This window comes from Pseudophryne corroboree, chromosome 10 (assembly GCF_028390025.1).
Source record: "Pseudophryne corroboree isolate aPseCor3 chromosome 10, aPseCor3.hap2, whole genome shotgun sequence".
Classification (NCBI taxonomy): Eukaryota; Metazoa; Chordata; class Amphibia; order Anura; family Myobatrachidae; genus Pseudophryne; species Pseudophryne corroboree.
This window is the reverse complement of record NC_086453.1, coordinates 258,458,255-258,477,552: the sequence shown is the minus strand read 5'-3', so window position 1 is coordinate 258,477,552 and position 19,298 is coordinate 258,458,255. Positions and strand designations below refer to the sequence as shown.

General features: G+C 46.7%; 1 protein-coding gene across 1 annotated transcript in view; it reads right to left on the bottom strand.

Annotated features, from left to right (window-relative positions):
* Positions 1 to 1,180: 1,180 nt before the first annotated feature.
* Positions 1,181 to 19,298, bottom strand: part of LOC134965491 (indolethylamine N-methyltransferase-like) — a 78,639-nt gene continuing 60,521 nt past the window's right edge. Inside the window, exons 2-3 of the mRNA XM_063941896.1 lie at positions 12,318 to 12,525; positions 1,181 to 1,760 (exon numbers count right to left, since the gene is read on the bottom strand). Coding sequence (XP_063797966.1) covers positions 1,331 to 1,760; positions 12,318 to 12,525 — 638 coding nt within the window. The 3' untranslated portion in view covers positions 1,181 to 1,330. The remainder of the gene's footprint in view (positions 1,761 to 12,317; positions 12,526 to 19,298) is intronic.

The following is a 19,298-nucleotide window of genomic DNA, read 5'->3' as shown; positions in this document are numbered from 1 at the left end:
GGATGCAGCACAAGACAGCACCACTGGACTGGACTTATATAGCAGCACTGGACTTATGGCAGCACAGAACACCACCACTGTGACTGGACTGATGCAGCACAAGACACAACCACTGGACTGATGCAGCACAAGACAGCATTGGAATGACACAATAGAGCAGGTCGCCATCCCACACCCCATGCTCCCCACCACTTTCCCACAAAGACACTTAAGAGACATGTCCTCTCACTACACTCTCCAGGCCTGGAGTGAAAATGGCGGCAATGCTCTGCTCCTTATATGGAATCCAAAACCCGCGAGAATCCGACAGCAGGATGATGACTTTTTGCCTCATTCTAGTTTCCGAGACTGGCGGGAAAACCCACGCCGGGCTCAGATCCGGGCTTGGGACGTAAAGTTCGGGAGGGTTCGGTTCTCAGGGAAATGAACCCGCTCATCCATAGTGTGTATATACTCTAAGAAATGTTATGTAACTTGAGCTATACTTTCTATATACAGAGCAGTGGCAGAGAATTTTTTTTTTTTTAGCTTTTTGTGTAAACTTTTTGCAGATCACTAGAAAATATACTGTTTTATCAATGTTGTCTTACTAGTCCAATTGAACTCTGCAACTTTGTCAATAAGTAATTTTATTGCAGTGCATATTACTTTATTTATGCAGATAAAACAGATATTACAGTTAATAGCATAGCATCCTATAAGTTGCAATGGGCAAGCAAATTTAAAGATATACTGTATAAACACTGTTAATTACTGAAATTCAAAGTCAAAAAATCAGCAAGCAAATTTTATTGCAATTTGCATGACATGTATGTTTATGTGGAATAGGATAGCAATTTAGACACCTAGAGGCCCTCATTCACATGCACTTTCCCATTACCAGGGCTGTTGTGCATGCACAGGTTCTGTTCTAAACGTGCGTGTGAACGCCTCTGCCTGCTATGCTGAGCTGGCAAGGGTCTACCATAGCTTCGTGCGATTGCAATCTTATTGCAGTGCATTCACAATTAGATTGCGATTGCATGTCGGGGCGGACCTTCTTATGCTGGGCTGCCAGGGGTCAATATGGCATTTATTTGGTATTACAATATACAGTATCAAAAATAATGAACAAATATGGATTCAACTATCCAGCAATAATAATGTTTGTTGGCAAATGAAGCTTTAGAACAAGAGACACATTAGTTATATGTTGACAAAAATTAAGTGCATGAATAGAAAGTGATGAGCTGTGGGAAAAAAAAAAAGATGAATGATTGTAAAGAAAAGGCAATGCAAACAAACTACAATATTTAGATTATTCAATTTGTGATTTATGACCGGCTTCCCATTACTTTGGTTTACAGGCATGGATAAAATACTGACTGTCATGGTCAAAAATATCCATCTTTGACGTATCAGTCCAAGGAGTAACTACCAATTTCTTTATTTCATAACCAGCCTTTATAAAAGCCATCTCCAGGTCACTTTTTGTTAAGTACAAGCAAGTAAACCGTTTGTTACCAACATAGAAAAAGGTGGCATTTAGCATACTCAAAACCAATAGGTGTCCCCCAGGTTTAAGTAAGTTTTTAAAATTTTTCAGAACATTGCAAAATGATTCCACGGTCTCACAAGGGACTTCAAGGCAGAGGCAGGTGAGGAGACAATCAGCCGGAGGCAGAACAAGAGGATCATAAGGGTTACTTTTCAATGCATCACATTTCAGGACTTGTTTCACCTTACTGCGTAGCTTCTCAGCTTTTTCCTCACAATTCTCCCTTTAAAAGAAGCACATAGCATGCTGTTGTTATGTATTACATTCTACTGTAAGTCATACTAAACCAAATTTATAAGCAGAACAATTACAGTAGTTACTCAAAGCCACCAACCCCATTAAGGGTATGCTACTGCCCTTTTAAACAATAATAGAAATGTTCTGAGTCAGCACTGACAGTCAGAGCAAAAGAAACTTAATACAGTAGCTAAACAAGTAATTAACTATATGCAAAAAAGTTTATTACATTAAATCACTTGATAATAGGAATAGAACAATATTCAAAAACACTAGTAATAATACTAAAGTTCAGAACATGGGACCCCCTGGATTAGCATAACAAAACTGCTTTAGAACATCATGAAACCTGTTCAGAACATTAAAATACTTTGCTGGTCCCCATATCCTACAAGCGGCTATGTATCAAGCCCTGAGAAAGATACAATGGACAGAGATCAGCGCTGCAAGTATGGTGGTACGGGGCGGTACTGCATACCAGTAAGAAATTGCCAGCCGGTAAGTACTGCTGGGCCAACCTTCATGTTTGCAGCTCCTGTGTCTCTGGTGGCGGTGGCGTGTCTCTCAAGTGAGGTGCCAGTTAGAGAGCCAATCAGAGCTCGTGGACCGGCAGCTGCGGCTCCTGATTGGCTGCCGGTCCGCAAGTTCTGATTGGCTCACGAACCAGTGCCTCATTTGAGAGACACGCTGCCGCTGCCGGAGACACAGGAGGGACACAGGAGAGGAACGCACTGCGGTGAGCTGGGGAGCATGTGTACCTGGCACTGTGTGGGAGGGCATATGTGGCACTGGGGACATATGTGTATCCAGCACTGGGGGGGCATATGTGGCCTCAGTGCCACATCTGCCCCCCCAGTGCTGGATACACGTATGGGTATTTGGCACTGTGAGGGCATATTTTTAGCTGGAACTGTGGGGCCATATGTGTATCTGGCACTGCACTACTGTGGGTATATGTGTATCTGGCACTCCACTATTGGGGGCATATGTGTATCTGGCACTATTGGGGGCATATGTGTATCTGGCATTGTGCTATTGGGGTCATGTGTGTATCTTGCACTGCGCTATTGGGGTCAGATGTGTATCTGGTCCCCCATATGTGTATCATGCCCCTATTTTCATTAACCACACCTTATGTGGCATATTGCCACACCCATTTTTTGTGCTTGTGGCTTCTGCATGCGCACACAATGCCATTAAGAAATATGTTCTACTTGCACCACTGGGAGAAAGTTTCAACCAATCAGCTTTTAACTGCCATTTTACAGGTTGTGTTTGAGAAATGACAGGAGTTGATTGGCTAGTACTTCCATGTTTAATACATCTCCCCCACAATCTGTAAATATTAGTAACAGTGGCTTAGAACTCCCAGGGGAGTGAATTACTGAGAGTGATTTAGTACATGCAAGTTGATGTAACACTCTAAAGTATAGGTAAACAAAAGAAAAAAAATTCAGACAGCTCTTGCTTGTTTATACCCTGTGCAGACTCCAGAGCTGAGTCCACGTACATGAGTATTTCACAGTCATAAGCCACTTTATGTTATCTCACTTGCAGGGTGGTTATGGGACATTTGCATGTAGGCTAAGTTCAGAGCAGGCATATTGATTGCCAATAGACAGAATTGTGGTCTTTCCTGAGTTATGTGTACACAGTGATCCATCTGATTTCAGGAAGAACTTTTGTACCAAGGTTATTGCTAATGAACGTATACACTACTAATGATGATGTGTGATATAGTGTTATAGATAATAAATCTCTGCGCAAACAAGTAATGGGCAGCCAAGTAGAGTAAGAACCAGGAAAGAAAAGTGACTCTTCAAAACACTTTTAAAATATACAAACAGGCAACAATGTCTGATCCTACTCAAATAGGCGCCACCTCATTAATGTGCTCCCAACTCACAAGAGAAAATAATGTAAAATGTATATACATTCCTTATGATCGTTCCATGAAACTCTTCATCCACATCGAGATATAGCATATAATTAACTCCACATGTGGGAAGAAACACATAAACTTTTCATGTGTAGTACAGTAAATTTAATGTGACATCATACAGAAAATAACATAGAAATAAGTGTTCCACGGTGGTGTCCCTAGGGGACTGAACAATTACCAGATTGAACTGTGTCAGAGGACCCTGGTTTCCGGAGCTACCCTGAAGGTACTGGATGCTAGCCAGATTGACAGCATTGTTCCTGAGTTTCTGCCTACCCGGGTGGCTTTTCCTTTGGACCAATTAATAAGAGCTTTATTGAGAACTGCTTTCCATCAGTTCTCCATCCAATCTGGTAATTGTTCAGTCCCCTAGGGACACCACCGTGGAACACTTATTTCTATGTTATTTTCTGTATGATGTCACATTAAATTTACTGTACTACACATGAAAAGTTTATGTGTTTCTTCCCACATGTGGAGTTAATTATATGCTACTGTATATCTCGATGTGGATGAAGAGTTTCATGGAATGATCATAAGGAATGTATATACATTTTACATTATTTTCTCTTGTGAGTTGGGAGCACATTAATGAGGTGGCGCCTATTTGACTACTAATGATGATGGCTATGAAAGTGAGTGTATGGATGCGGGAGGTACAGTTACATTGACGTCTCTCCCATAGTGCCGAGGAGCAGGTGGCGAGAGAGGACTGCAGCGGTCTGGAAGCGGGTGCAGGGCTAGGTAAGTATTGTGATTGTTTTCTTTATAGCGGCGCATCTACAGGGGGGAAACTACTGGGGGAAAACTACTGGGGGCATTACTACTGGGGGGGCATCTACTGGGGGCAAACTACTGGGGGGCATCTACTGCGTGGCATTACCACTGGGGGGGCATCTACTGGGGGACATTATTACTGGGGGCCAACTACAAGGGGGCAAGCTACTGGGGGCAAACTACAGGAGGGCATTACTACTGGGGGGGCATCTACTGGGGGACATTATTACTGGGGGCCAACTACAAGGGGGCAAACTACAAGGGGGCAAGCTACAAGGGGGCAATATACTGGGGGCAAACTACAAGGGGGAAAACTACAAAGGGGCTAACTACTGGGGTCAAACTACAGGAGGGCATTACTACAGGGGCAAACTACAGGAGGGCATTACTACTGGGGGCATAACTACAGGGGCATTACTACTTGGGGGCATAACTACAGGGGCTAAACTACTGAGGGCATTACTACTGGGGTTAAACTACAAGGGGGAAAACTACAGGGGGCATTATTGCTGGCGGCTAAACTACAAGCAGGCAAACTACTGGTGCTAAACTACTGGGGGCATTACAGTGGGAGGCTAAACTAAAGGTGGGGTAAACAACTGGAGTCATAACTGCAGCCGCATTACCACTGGGGGCATAACTACTAGGGCTAAACTAAAGGGGGCTAAATGACTGGGGGCATTAGAACAGGCAACATTACTACTGGGGGCATTACCATTAAGGGCATTACTACTGGGGGCCCTTCTAATGAGGGCATTGTAAAGGGGGCACTTCATAAGGGGCATCACTCCTGGGGACATAAGGGGCACTACTATTGCGAGCATTGCATAAGGGGCACCACTACTATGGGGTCTATATAAGGGGCACTACCACTGTGGGCACTAGCAGTACAGTGGACATTGCATAAGGAGCACTACTACTGTGGGCATTCTATAAGAAGCGCTACTGTGGTGGGCATTATGTGTATTACGGGGTGCTACTACTGTGGGCATTATTACTATCATGTGGCCACGCCCCTTTCTTTTTGAGACCACGCCCATTTTTTGTGGCGCGCGTGCGCAATACCTTTGGTACATGGGCGCCGTGGGGTGGGGGGTGAGTTCCACCACCTCTGTAGGATCACTTTAAGCACTGGTGGTAACCGAGGGTCTGGGTGGACCTAGCCCTGGAGCTGCTGGAAGATTAGCTTACAGTCTACTCTGACATGGTCGCATCAGATGCAACCATGTCAGGGAAAACCCAGCTTGGTGTGGTGTCCACTCATGTCTCTGCAATCTCACTTCTAATGACTTAATAGGATCCATTTTTATGATAGTGATTCAGCCTACAGCCTCCAATGTGTGACAAATGTACAGTGCACTTTATTATTATTGTAGCTCAATATTTATGGTAATGAAAGCAACATAATATTTAAACATAGCTTTGAAGGCAAAAAGAGTTGCATCTATTTTTCATTTACTGTATTAGTAAGGTTTTTTTTGGTAATAATGACAATGTGCTTTGAATTTGTATGTGACAAAACTTAATGGGGTTGATGCACAATTAAACACAAGTCCCTTTGTGGAACATATATTGTATGTGCTCACACTGCACAGGTCTGAGCGTATACAGGTACTGGTGATACAGAGTCACTTGCATCACCACTTGTTACTGTGTAAGCATAACGGGGCTTTCCCAGGCGTAAAGATGGATTTACTGACTATGTAGAGCAGTGCCGTAACTAAGTATTTTAGCGCTGTGTGCGAGAAACGGCATTGGCGCCCCCCACGCCAGACAGGGGCAGTGCGTGGCGCAGGCGCGCGGAATATATATAGGGGCGTGGCTTCATGGGGAAGGGGCGTGGCCACAAAATAATACCAATTCTTACTACGGTGCATAGTAGTCTCCATTATTCAAATTACGCTGCACAGTAGCGCCACTACACCAGGTAAAGCCCCTTTTTACACATTACGGCAGACAGCATCCCCTTTTTACACATTACGGCAGACAGCGTTCCCTTTTTACACATTACGGCAGGCAGCGTCCCCCTTTTTACACATTACGGCAGACAGCGTTCCCTTTTTACACATTACGGCAGGCAGCGTCCCCCTTTTTACACATTACGGCAGGCAGCGTCCCCTTTTTACACATTACGTCAGACAGCATCCCCTTTTTACACATTACGGCAGACAACATCCCTTTTTACACATTACGTCAGACAGCGTCCCCCTTTTTACACATTACAGCAGGCAGCGTCCCCTTTTTACACATTACGGCAGACAGCGTCCCCCTTATTACACATTACGGCAGACAGCATTCCCCTTTTTACACATTACGGCAGACAGCGTTCCCTTTTTACACATTACGGCAGGCAGCGTCCCCCTTTTTACACATTACGGCAGACAGCGTTCCCTTTTTACACATTACGGCAGGCAGCGTCCCCCTTTTTACACATTACGGCAGGCAGCGTCCCCTTTTTACACATTACGTCAGACAGCATCCCCTTTTTACACATTACGGCAGACAACATCCCTTTTTACACATTACGTCAGACAGCGTCCCCCTTTTTACACATTACAGCAGGCAGCGTCCCCTTTTTACACATTACGGCAGACAGCGTCCCCCTTATTACACATTACGGCAGACAGCATTCCCCTTTTTACACATTTAGGCAGACAGCGTGCCTTTTTTTTACACATTACGGCAGACAGCGTTCCCTTTTTACACATTACGGCAGGCAGCGTGCCTTTTTACACATTACGGCAGCCAGTGTCCCCCTTTTTACACATTACTGCAGACTGAGTCCCCCTTTTTACACATTACGGCAGACACGAAAGAGAGAGAGAGAGAGAAAGAAAGAAAGAAAGAAAGATATACTTACCATCTCTCCTTGCTGGCAGTCAGGCTTCTCGTGCTGGCAGAGATGCCGGGCAGCCGCAGGGGAGAAGGAGGAGGAGGGAGGGGGACTGGAGCCGCAGCAGTGCTATGTAATTGGTAGTAGCGCCGCTGCAGCAGCCCCCTCTCCTTCCGCATTGGCTGCCCGCCGCAGCTGAGCAGCGCCGAGCAGCCAATACAGAAGGAGAGAGGACTGCTGCAGCAGCGCTACTACCAATGACATAGTGCTGCTGCGGCTCCAGTCCCCCTCCCTCCTCCTCCTTCTCTGCCTCCGGCGCTGCTGCTCTCCTCAACAGTGCGGCGCACGGCACACAACAGGCGCCTTGTAATGAGTCAATTTGACTCATTACAAGCTGCTGGTCATGCGCCCTCAGGGTAACTGCGCTGTGTGCCAGGCACACCTGGCACATAGGTAGTTATGGTTACCTTCTAATGAGGGCATTGTAAAGGGGGAACTTCATAAGGGGCATCACTCCTGGGGACATAAGGGGCACTACTATTGCGAGCATTGCACAAGGGGCACCACTACTATGGGGTCTATATAAGGGGCACTACCACTGTGGGCACTAGCAGTACAGTGGACATTGCATAAGGAGCACTACTACTGTGGGCATTCTATAAGAAGCGCTACTGTGGTGGGCATTATGTGTATTACGGGGTGCTACTACTGTGGGCATTATTACTATCCTGTGACCACGCCCCTTTCTTTTTGAGACCACGCCCATTTGTTGTGGCGCGCGTGCGCAATACCTTTGTTACATGGGCGCCGTGGGGTGTGGGGTGAGTTCCACCACCTCTGTAGGACCACTTTAAGCACTGGTGGTAACCGAGGGTCTGGGTGGACCTAGCCCTGGAGCTGCTGGAAGATTAGCTTACAGTCTACTCATCAGATGCAACCATGTCAGGGAAAGCCCAGCTTGGTGTGGTGTCCACTCATGTCTCTGCAATCTCACTTCTAATGACTTAATAGGATCCATTTTTATGATAGTGATTCAGCCTACAGCCTCCAATGTGTGACAAATGTACAGTGCACTTTATTGTTATTGTAGCTCAATATTTATGGTATGAAAGCAATATAATATTTAAACATAGCTTTGAAGGCAAAAAGAGTTGCATCTATTTTTCATTTACTGTATTAGTAAGGTTTTTTTTGGTAATAATGACAATGTGCTTTGAATTTGTATGTGACAAAACTTAATGGGGTTGATGCACAATTAAACACAAGTCCCTTTGTGGAACATATATTGTATGTGCTCACACTGCACAGGTCTGAGCGTATACAGGTACTGGTGATACAGAGTCACTTGCATCACCACTTGTTACTGTGTAAGCATAACGGGGCTTTCCCAGGCGTAAAGATGGATTTACTGACTATGTAGAGCAGTGCCGTAACTAAGTATTTTAGTGCTGTGTGCGAGAAACGGCATTGGCGCCCCCCACGCAAGCTAGGGGCAGTGCGTGGCGCAGGCGCGCGGAATATATATAGGGGCGTGGCTTCATGGGGAAGGGGCGTGACCACAAAATAATACCAATTCATACTACGGTGCATAGTAGTCTCCATTATTCAAATTACGCTGCACAGTAGCGCCACTACACCAGGTAAAGCCCCTTTTTACACATTACGGCAGACAGCATCCCCTTTTTACACATTACGGCAGACAGCGTTCCCTTTTTACACATTACGGCAGGCAGCGTCCCCCTTTTTACACATTACGGCAGACAGCATTCCTTTTTTACACATTACGGCAGGCAGCGTCCCCCTTTTTACACATTACGGCAGGCAGCGTCCCCTTTTTACACATTACGTCAGACAGCATCCCCTTTATACACATTACGGCAGACAACATCCTTTTTACACATTACGGCAGACATCATCCCCTTTTTACAGCGTCCCCCTTTTTACACATTACGGCAGGCAGCGTCCCTCTTTTTACACATTACGGCAGGCAGCGTCCCCCTTTTTACACATTACGGCAGGCAGCGTCCCCTTTTTACACATTACGGCAGACAGCGTCCCCTTTTTACACATTATGGCAGACAGCGTCCCCCTTATTACACATTACGGCAGACAGCATCCCCCTTTTTACACATTTAGGCTGCCTGTCTCCAGAGATGGCTTTTAAAGATGGTGTAAGGAGGTAGTTCAAAAGAATCCTTTTTGGTGAAACCTGATTACTGATGGTGACGAGCAGCACATCACCATCAGTAATCAGGTTTCACCAAAAAGGATTCTTTTGAAATACTTCCGGCTCAAGTTACCTATGACCCGGAACCAACCTTACACCATCTTTAAAAGCCATCTCTGGAGACAGGTAACACCATCAAGCCCTGAGGAAGAGATTACAGATCTCGAAACGCGTTGGCTATTGGATCCATCAAGAACTCGAACCTTTCATTTATTGGACATCGACCTTGTGGTCAGCTTGGGAGCCAGAGCAGGGTGAAGTCTGGACCACCCTGCTTGTTATAACACCTGCGGCTCCTTAGCTACCTCTACGGTATGCTTTCCAACATTTTTGAATTGCGATTTGAGCTGTTTTGAATATTTACCATCACCTATCCAGGGGTTAGTGACCCATCAGTAAGCCTAGGAGCTAGAGCAGGGTGTATCTTTGACCACCCTGCCTCATTTAACACCTGTGGCTCCTAGCTTACCTTTATGGTATGCTTTTAGTAATTGTTTATGTATGTGAATATTTATTGTATTAAATTTGCATGAATTTTACCGAAGCTCATCGGAATTTATATCAGCATATCTATATTGTGTTCATTATCTATTGAATAAGGTGACCATTGCTTTGGTCTTTCCACACAACCACGGAAAGAGGGCGCCCCGGTTACACCACCTCACACTTTTATTCTTGTTCTATTTTTTGGGGGAAGAGGAAAACCCCAGAGGTGTACCCTAGGCTGCCCATTCCCTTTCCAGCGCCCAATAAGTTTTCCCACACCTTTTAGTAATACCATACATAATTGATCAATAAGACTTACAAATCCTGATGCTGTTATTTTATAGATATATGTATATAACTGAAATGCTTTAGTAGCACACAGATCCATGCAACTGCCTATGTAGGGCAGAAATCTTAATTGAATATCAAGAGTTATCCCAGTAAGGTGCAGTATCAAGAAGCGTGGCCACCATCATGGGGGGGATGGATGGGACTTCAGTCGCAGGCCCGGACCAAGAGTGGCCCCTGGGTGGCAGCAGTGTGGGTGGGGCTGGGCCGGCAGGCAGCCATGGAGGGACAGAGCCGGCGTTATTTTAAATTTAGTGTCATCCTTGAGACAATCAGAGTTTGTAGACCGGCAGCCACTCAGGAGCTCCAGCTGTAGTAACTCCTGATTGGCTGCTAGTCAGTAAGTTACGATCATCTCATGGTCAGTGTCAAATTTAAAAATGCTGCCGGCTCTGCCTCAGATAGATGGGTAGCGGCGGATTCCAGTCCCGCTGGCTGTTTTCCATGCACACAGACTGCTGTGACCTCCACATCCTGCCTGCAGCTCTCCAACTATGGCAACCTGCATTGTAACCTGTGGGGGTGTAAGGGATGCAGGAGGAGAATAAGGTATGACTGGATCTGCAAGGGGGTAGCGCAGACAGGTGTGTGTGTGTGTTTGCGTGCGTGTGGCTATGGTTCAGTGTATGTGTGTGTGGCTATGGGGCAGTGTGTGGCTAAGGGGCAGTGTGTGTGTGTGTGTGTGTGTGTGTGTGTGTATGTGTTTGGCTATGGGGCAGTGTGTGTTGCTATGGAGCAGTGTGTGTGTGTGTGTGTGTGTGTGTGGCAATGGGGAGCAGTGTGTGTACAGCTATGAGGACAGTATGTTTGCGGCTATAGGGACATGTGTGTGTCTGGCTATGGGGCAGTGTGTGTGTGTGTGTGTGTGTGTGTGTGTGTGTGTGTGTGGCTATGGAGCAGTGTGTGTGTGTGTGTGTGTGTGTGTGTGTGGCTATGGAGCAGTGTGTGTGTGTGTGTGTGTGTGTGGCTATGGGGGGGCAGTGTGTGTACAGCTATGAGAACAGTATGTTTGCGGCTATAGAGACAGTCTGTGTGTCTGGCTATGGAGCAGTGTGTGTGTGTGGCTATGGAAGCATTGTGTGTGGTTATGAGTGCAGTGTGTGTGCAGCTATGGGGACAGTGTGTGTGTGTGTGTGTGTGTGTGTGTGTGTGTGGCTATGGAGCAGTTGGTGTGTGTCTGTGTGCAGTGCCATTTCTAGTGGCGGGTAAGCCGTACGACCCCACGGGGCACCCGCTGCAGCACTTTGTGATACCATCGGCTCCCCCTCCTTCCTCTTCTATAGTACTCCACTCGGGGTTTGCTCCCAGAGCTGAGTACTATGGAAGAAGGGCAGCAGAATATCAGCACTGGCGGGTATGCCCTCTTTACAATGAGCATTCCCCTTGGCAATGAACATTCCTTGGCAACGAGCATGGATCCCAGAGCATGAAACCCCTGGCAATGAGCATGATACCCAGTGCATAAATCTCCTGGCAATGTACATGACACCCAGCGCATGAAACCCCTGGCAATGAGCGTGACACCCAGCAAATGAGACCACTGGCAATGAGCATGACACCAAGAGCATGAAACCCCTGGCAACAAGCAGGTCATTTAAAAGTAATTAGATGCTTTACTGTAGGGCATAATGTATCATGGGCATTGCGGTATCTGGCATAATATGGTGCAGGGAGTGCAAGGGGCATTACTGTGTGGGGCTTAATATGGTGGAATTTTTTTTTCTGTGTTGGCTGCGTCTGTTGCTGCAGGGTCAAAAACTGGGGTGTAAGGTAGCCTTTTCCTGTGAGACCACACCCATTGTGGGTCCTGGCCTATTTTGTCAGTCCTGGATCCCACAATTTCTGATGGCGGCCCTACTAAGAAGAGTGAACTTTTTTAGACAAAATAATTTGAAGTTATGATCAACTCAAGAGAAAACCTTGTGCATACCTGTTCCCTTCAAGCTCGCACACATGTTTGATAATATGGGTCCAATCTAAAGCATCAGGATCCTTCCTCAGCCATTTATGAAGTTCAGCTCGGCTTTTTTCAAGAAAATCAGAGAGGATTATGTTGTTAAAGACGTCACAAGCAGTAAGCACTTGGTAGATGGTCGGTCCAGAGCCAAAATCAATCAATGTGTCTCCTTCTACACAGCCTTACAAAATATAATATACAGAGGACTGTTAGTAGGTACATGAGGTTAGTGGCCACATAACCAATTCCCACATTGGTCAGACAAGTATTTTAAGCATGTTGCCAAAATGGATTAAAATATTTCTTCCAAGTAAAACATAATAAAATAATAATTGGGCCGGTTTGTGGGGGTCATTCAGGTGAGGTTGCTCCTGCAACCATCAGCGCAAAGTACTGATTTTCAGAATTTTGCGCATGCACAGGACCGGGTCCTGCTGCATAGGACTTAGCCTGGCATCAGACTGTCTATGATTGACAGTCTGATGCTGTTTTGGGGGCGGGGAGTGGGCAGCGCCAGCCTCTGTTTGTGAAAACGAAGGCATGTTACCGCCATTTTCAGGATGGGAAGAGGTCAGGGATCTCCACTGTAGGACAGAGACTACCTGGCCTCAGCGATGGGCAGCTTATGTGGTACCATGGGAATCGTAAGCCACCCGATGGTGGGGTGGTTTGGTCCGATGCTGCGTGCTAAGATGCAGCTCAGATCACTAGTGCAGCAGGAGGTGCCTGCATGTAAAAGGCGCCTCTTGCTGCATCTACATACAGCGCTATCACTGTTGCTTCCAATAGAGCAACAGTGATAGCTAAACCAACGGCACCTGAATGACCCCCCCCCCATGAGTACAGAGCAAAGCAATAAAGTAAGCAACTATGGGGGTCATTCCGAGATGATCGTAGCTGTGCTAAATTTAGCACAGCTACGATCATTCAAACTGACAAGTGGGGGGACGCCCAGCACAGGGCTATCCCGCCCGCATGTCAGTGCCGCCCCCCCCCCCTGCAGAAGGGCAAAGGCATCGCACAGCAGCGATGCCTTTGCACTTCAAGAGTAGCTCCCGACCAGCGCAGCTTTAGCGTGCTGGCCGGGAGCTACTCATCTCTCCCCAGCCCGCAGCGGCTGCGTGTGACGTCACGCGGCCGCTGTGACCCACCCCCCGTTTGGTCCGGCCACACCTGCGTTAGCCAGACTGCACCCACAAAATGGCGGCCAAATGCCGCCATTCCGCCCCCCCTACCAGCGACCGCCTCTGCCTGTCAATCAGGCAGAGGCGAACGTAGCGGCCCGACGGCCTTTGGCCGTCTGGCATGCTCCGGCGCACTGCAGCGCCCGTGCATGCGCAGTTCTGACCCGATCGCACCGCTGCGATAAACTGCAGCGTGCCATCGGGTCAGAATGACCCCCATGTTGCAAATTTACAGAGAATTACATTTAAGAGGGGTGTGTCCAAATTCAAATCTAAATTGCAGTGTATCAATAAATATATTTAATATAAATAAAGCTGTCCAGCATTTGTTGGCTACATGTAAAGTATCCAGTATTTACCCTGTATGCAAAATAAAAAATAAAAGTACTGTATGTTTAGTCCTTGTGAGCAACATGGTTTGTCTATGTGCACAGGTACTTGCTTGTTTTAGCTTTATCTCTACTCGTAATCAGCCCAATTAGGCATAAATATTAGAACTCTGTTATACCTATCAGGGGCAAATGTAGGCTTTTTCAGGAGGGGGGGTTAGATAGATAGATAGATAGATAGATAGATAGATAGATAGATAGATAGACATATACTGTACACACACACACATGCTGTACAAACATATACTCTACAGACATACATTACATGCAAATATACCATACCTCCCAACATTTGAAACCGATGGAGAGGTACATCTGCGCATGCGTACCTCACGCCCCAAAATGGGTGTGGCGTATGGAAAAGTGGGCTTGGCTTCATGGGAGAGCCCGTGATCGACCGCGAGCCATGCCCCAATTTTTGTCACTGAAGGGGCATGCCCAGCACTCTGTGAGCTGCTGGCATGCCCCATCTCCCACTGTCTCCACTGAATAGATGCTGAGCAGCAGGTCAAGGAGGTCCTGCAACGTCTGTGCAAGAACCATCTTTATGGTAACATTTCTAAATGCACCTTCGAGGTGTCGACAATCCTGTTTCTTGGTAATGTTATTTCTGGCACAGAACTCAGTACGGATCTGGCGAAAGTTAAGGCCATTCGAGATTGGGCTCAACCTATTTTGTTAAAAGCTGTACAAATATTTTTAGGCTACGCCAACTATTACAGGAAGTTCATCAAGGGCTTTTCCACTTAGGTGGCTCATATCACTGCATTAACCAAAAAGGATTCTAATTCATTCCAGTGGTCATCTAAGGCAATTGAAGCACCAGCACTACAACAGCCGAACCTTGAGAGCTCTTTCATTCTCAAAGTTGATGCCTCTTCAGTGGGGGTAGGAGCCGTCCTTTCACAGTACTCAGCCGATGAGAAGTTTCACCCCTGTGGTTATTTTTCCTGAAAATTTTCCTCAGCCGTACGTAACTACACTATTGGTGATCAGGAGATCTTGGCAAAAAAATTAGCACTAGAAGAGTGGAGATATTTGTTGGAGGACGCAAATCATCCCATCACAATTTTCACTTACCACAAGAATCTGCTATATATTAAATTCCGTTCAAAGTGTTCAAAAGATTTTCAAGTTCCTGCAAAAATCCTATTGGTTGCCCTCTATGAGGAAAGATGCAAATGACTATGTAAATTCTTGTTCTCAATATACCCAACATAAAATTCCATGTCTCCCTTCAGCTGGGTTACTCTGTCCTTTGCCAATACCCAGACGTCCATGGAACCACATTTCCATGGACTGTGTCACAGACTTAATAGTGTTCAAGGGATATAATACAATCTGGATAATTAATGATCGCTTCTCCAAAATGGTGCATTTCCTTCCATTTACAGGCCGTCCCACTGCACCCAAGCTGGTTCAATTATTCATCCATGAATGCTATTGTCTGCATGGTCTCCCACAGGAAATAATTTCTGACCGTGGAGTACAGTTTACTGCTTGGTTCTGAAGATCTCTTTGTGCTGCTATGCAAATGAAACTAAAATTCTTGTCTGCCTATCATCCACAAACTAATGGTGAAACCGAGAGAGTCAACTAGGATCTTGAGACTTTCATCTGGATATATCTTTCACCTTCTCAGGACAACTAGATAGAGCTTTTGCACTGGGCAGAATTTGCGCACAATTATCAGTATCATATGTCCACCAGTGAAACTCAATTCCTGATCAATTATGGATTTCATCCACGTGTTCTGGAGTTTCTGTCTTCACCATTGACAGATGTACCTGTGGCTACCTCTGCTCTGCAGCATTTCAGTCATATCTGGAACAAGGTTTATTCAAGTCTAAAGAAGATCTCAGTTAAGTATAAATATGCAGACAGGAAACGTTGCTCAGTTCCCATGTTCAAGGTTGGAGATAGAGTATGGTTTTCTACTCGCAACCTCATTCTCAAGGTACCTTCCATGAAATTTGCTCCAAGGTTCATTGGTACCTTTCCAGTTCTACGTCTTTTAAATCCTGTTGTTTACAAATTAAGCTTGCCTTCTCATTTTTGGATTCCGAACTCTTTCCACATCTCCTTTCCTCGTCCTCTCATCCTGAATCGATTTCATCCAGATTCTCAAAGAACTGCACCACTCAAAACTGAAACAGGAACAGAATTCTAGATCAAACAGATTGAGAACAGAGTTCTGGATTCTCTGTACTACTGCAAAAATCTACAATATTTAGTGGAATGGAAAGGTTATGGACCGGAGAAGAGGAGTTGGGTGGATGCTACAGATGTTTAAGCCCCATGACTGGTATCGATATTTCATTCTAAGCATCCTCTGAAACCAGGAAGTGTCCAGTGGCCACTCCAAGAGGAGAGGATACTATCACAAAGCGGTGGCTGCCGCCTCTCTGTGGGTCAGCATGCAGTCAGCGGCTGCTGTGGTGGTGGGTCTTCTGTCTGCAGGCTTCGGCGGCGAGTCCGTACAGGCCTCGGTTTGTGGACACCATCATCGTCCCGATGGTCAGCTAATCACAGTGGCCAATCACAGGGGCCGCTGTGCATGTGAATCCCTCCACCAACAGGAGCAGGGCGGGAGGTATAAAACAGATTCTGGGCAAAGCCACGGCACCTGAGTATCGTCGCTCCCCAGCTACGTGTACAGGCACTCATCTGTTTCCAGTCTCAGCTAAAGGAAGGACTTGTTCTAGTTATACCAGTACCCGGCTGATCACAGAACTCACCAGTAGCCAGCCCGGTTCACTGTGCAATACCAGTTTTACCAGTATCCAGCTGGTTCACAGTGCATTACCAACTATATAGGTACCCAGCCCGGTTTACAGTGCACCGCCAATTAAACCGGTAACCAGGCCGGTTTTCAGTCTCCCCGGTAACCAGCACAGTCCTTATTGCTCCAGCAACCAACCCGGTTCAAGCACGCTGGTAACCAGCCCGGTTCGCAGTTTCACTGGTAAACAGCCTGGTCCATAGTGCTCTGGTAACCAGCCCGGTACAAGCACGCCGGTAAGTAGCCTGGTACAGGCAAGCTGGTAACCAGCCCGGTTCTCAGTCTCACCAGTAACCCGTCCATAATGCTCCGGTAACCAGCCCGGTACAGGCACACCAGTAACCAGCCCGGTCTAAAGTGCTCCAGTAACCAGCCCGATCTAAAGTGCTCCAGTAACCAGCCCAGTACAGTCACACCAGTAACCAGCCCGGTTCTTATTGCCCCGATAACCAGTCTGCTCCACAGTGCTCCGGTAACCAGGCCAGTTCTCAATCTCATCGGTAACCAGCCCGGTCCATAGTGATCCAGTACCAGATGGGTTTTCTATTTCCCAGAGGTCGTATTCTATAATTACATCCAGGCTCCTGTATAAGTAAGACTTACATTCAGTCCCCTCAGTACCGGCACTGCACTACTTCTTCTTCCCGACCATCAGAAGAGTCTCCGTGTTCACAAATACCTAGCCTTCTGACACCATAGAGGACAAAAAGGGAATCCATTTTCCTTATGGAGTTGGTCGAATCCATGTAAATCAGAAGAGTACAGACCACGTCCAAGGAGGCCTTTCCCGCTGAGAGGTCTGGGGATTGGAAGGCCGGAACTACAAGTTCTTCATTGGGCAGGTAGATGGCCCAGGTCTGGAGAATAGCCCTGTCTGGATGAACAATCAGAAAGTGAGAGCATTAGGAGAGCTCCCCTGAATCCGACACTCTCTGGGCAGAGGCAATAACCAGCAGAAAAATAATTTTTGCATTGAGGCATTTGAGGTCTACTGAGTCCAGAGGTTCAAATGAGGGCTCCTCTAGAGCCTGGAGAACCAACAACAAATTGCATGGGGCCACGGGAGGGACAAAGGGAGGTTGAATATGAAGGACACTCTGAAGGAAGGTACGAACTACAGGCAGTGGAGCAATCCTTCACTGGAACCCAACTGACAGGGCATGCACTTTCAGAGAAGCCAGGCAGAGGCTAAGATCCAATCCAGCTTGGAGAAAGGCAAGGATCCTGGAAATCCAGAGAACCAGAGGGACATAGCTTCTGGCAGCACTTCACTGGAAGTAAGCGTGCCACACATAGTAATAAATACAGGCTGAAGCAAGCTTCCATGCCCTGACCATGGTTTGAATTACAGAGCAGGAGAAACCTTAGGAGGAATGACTCAAGAGCTGCCACACCACTAAAGACAGGCAAGCAGACAGGGATGCTGAGGTAACAGGTCTGGTTGCAGAGGAAGTGGAAAGGGAGCATCTATGGAGAGACTCTGTAGGTCGGTGAATCAATGGCATCTGGGCCAGGCAGAAGCTATCAACAGGAGGGTGCCTCCTTCTTGTTTGAACTTGTGAAGAACCCTGGGAAGGAGGGAAATTAGAGCGAGGAGGTATGCCAGACAGAAGATCCCCTTCACTGCCAGGGTGTCCACAAAGGCTGCTTCAGGATCTCTTGTTCTGGACCCAAACACAGTAACCTTGTGGTTGTGTTTTGAGATCATGAGATCTATGTCCAGTAGGCCCTATTTGTCCACCAGGAGCTGGAAGATTTCTGTGATGACTGAGGAAGTCCACCTCCCAGTTGAGGATATCTGGAATGAACACCACAGAGATGTCAGGAGGTGACATTTGGCCCATCTGAAAATGTGCGCCACTTCCTTCATTGCCAACAGACTGCAAAGGCTTCCCTGATGATTGAAGTAGGCCACCAAAGTGGCGTTGTCAGATTGGACTTAGATTGGCACTGGATATTCTCCAGGACAGGCCAGAGTGAGTGCTTTATAGACAACTCATTGCTCAAGGAGGTTGATTTGCAACTCTTGGTGTAAGTCCAATGGCCATGAAAGGAAAGCAGATTGGTCACTGCACCTCACCCACGGAGACTGACTTCCGTGGTAAGCAGCACCTAATCCAAAATTTAGAAGGGGTGACCCTTGTCCAAGTGGGACTTTGGAAGCCACCTGGAGAAGGACATTGTCTGGGACCTGATCAAATGATGATGATGACCATTTCATATGAAAAGGATCAGGTTTTGTAGGGGCCTGGCGAGGAATTGGGCATACTCCACCATGTTAAAGGTGGAGACTATGGACACCAAGACCTGCTTTGCTGAGTGGATTGATATTCGGTGACTGTGAAGTAACTTGCATATCCATTGTTGCAGTGCAGAAATTTTGTCTGTTGGCAGGAAAATTCTCGGTACCTGAGAATCATTGAGAGCTCCCAGATGTAACATCCTTTGGGAAGGAGTCAGGGAAGACTTTTTCCAGTTGATGAGCCAGCCATGTGTTTGCAGGAAGGTGATAATCAGCTGAAGATAGCGGTGAATGACCTCCAGAGAATGTGCCAGAATCAGCAGGTCATCTAGGAATGGAAGTATTCTTACCCCCTAA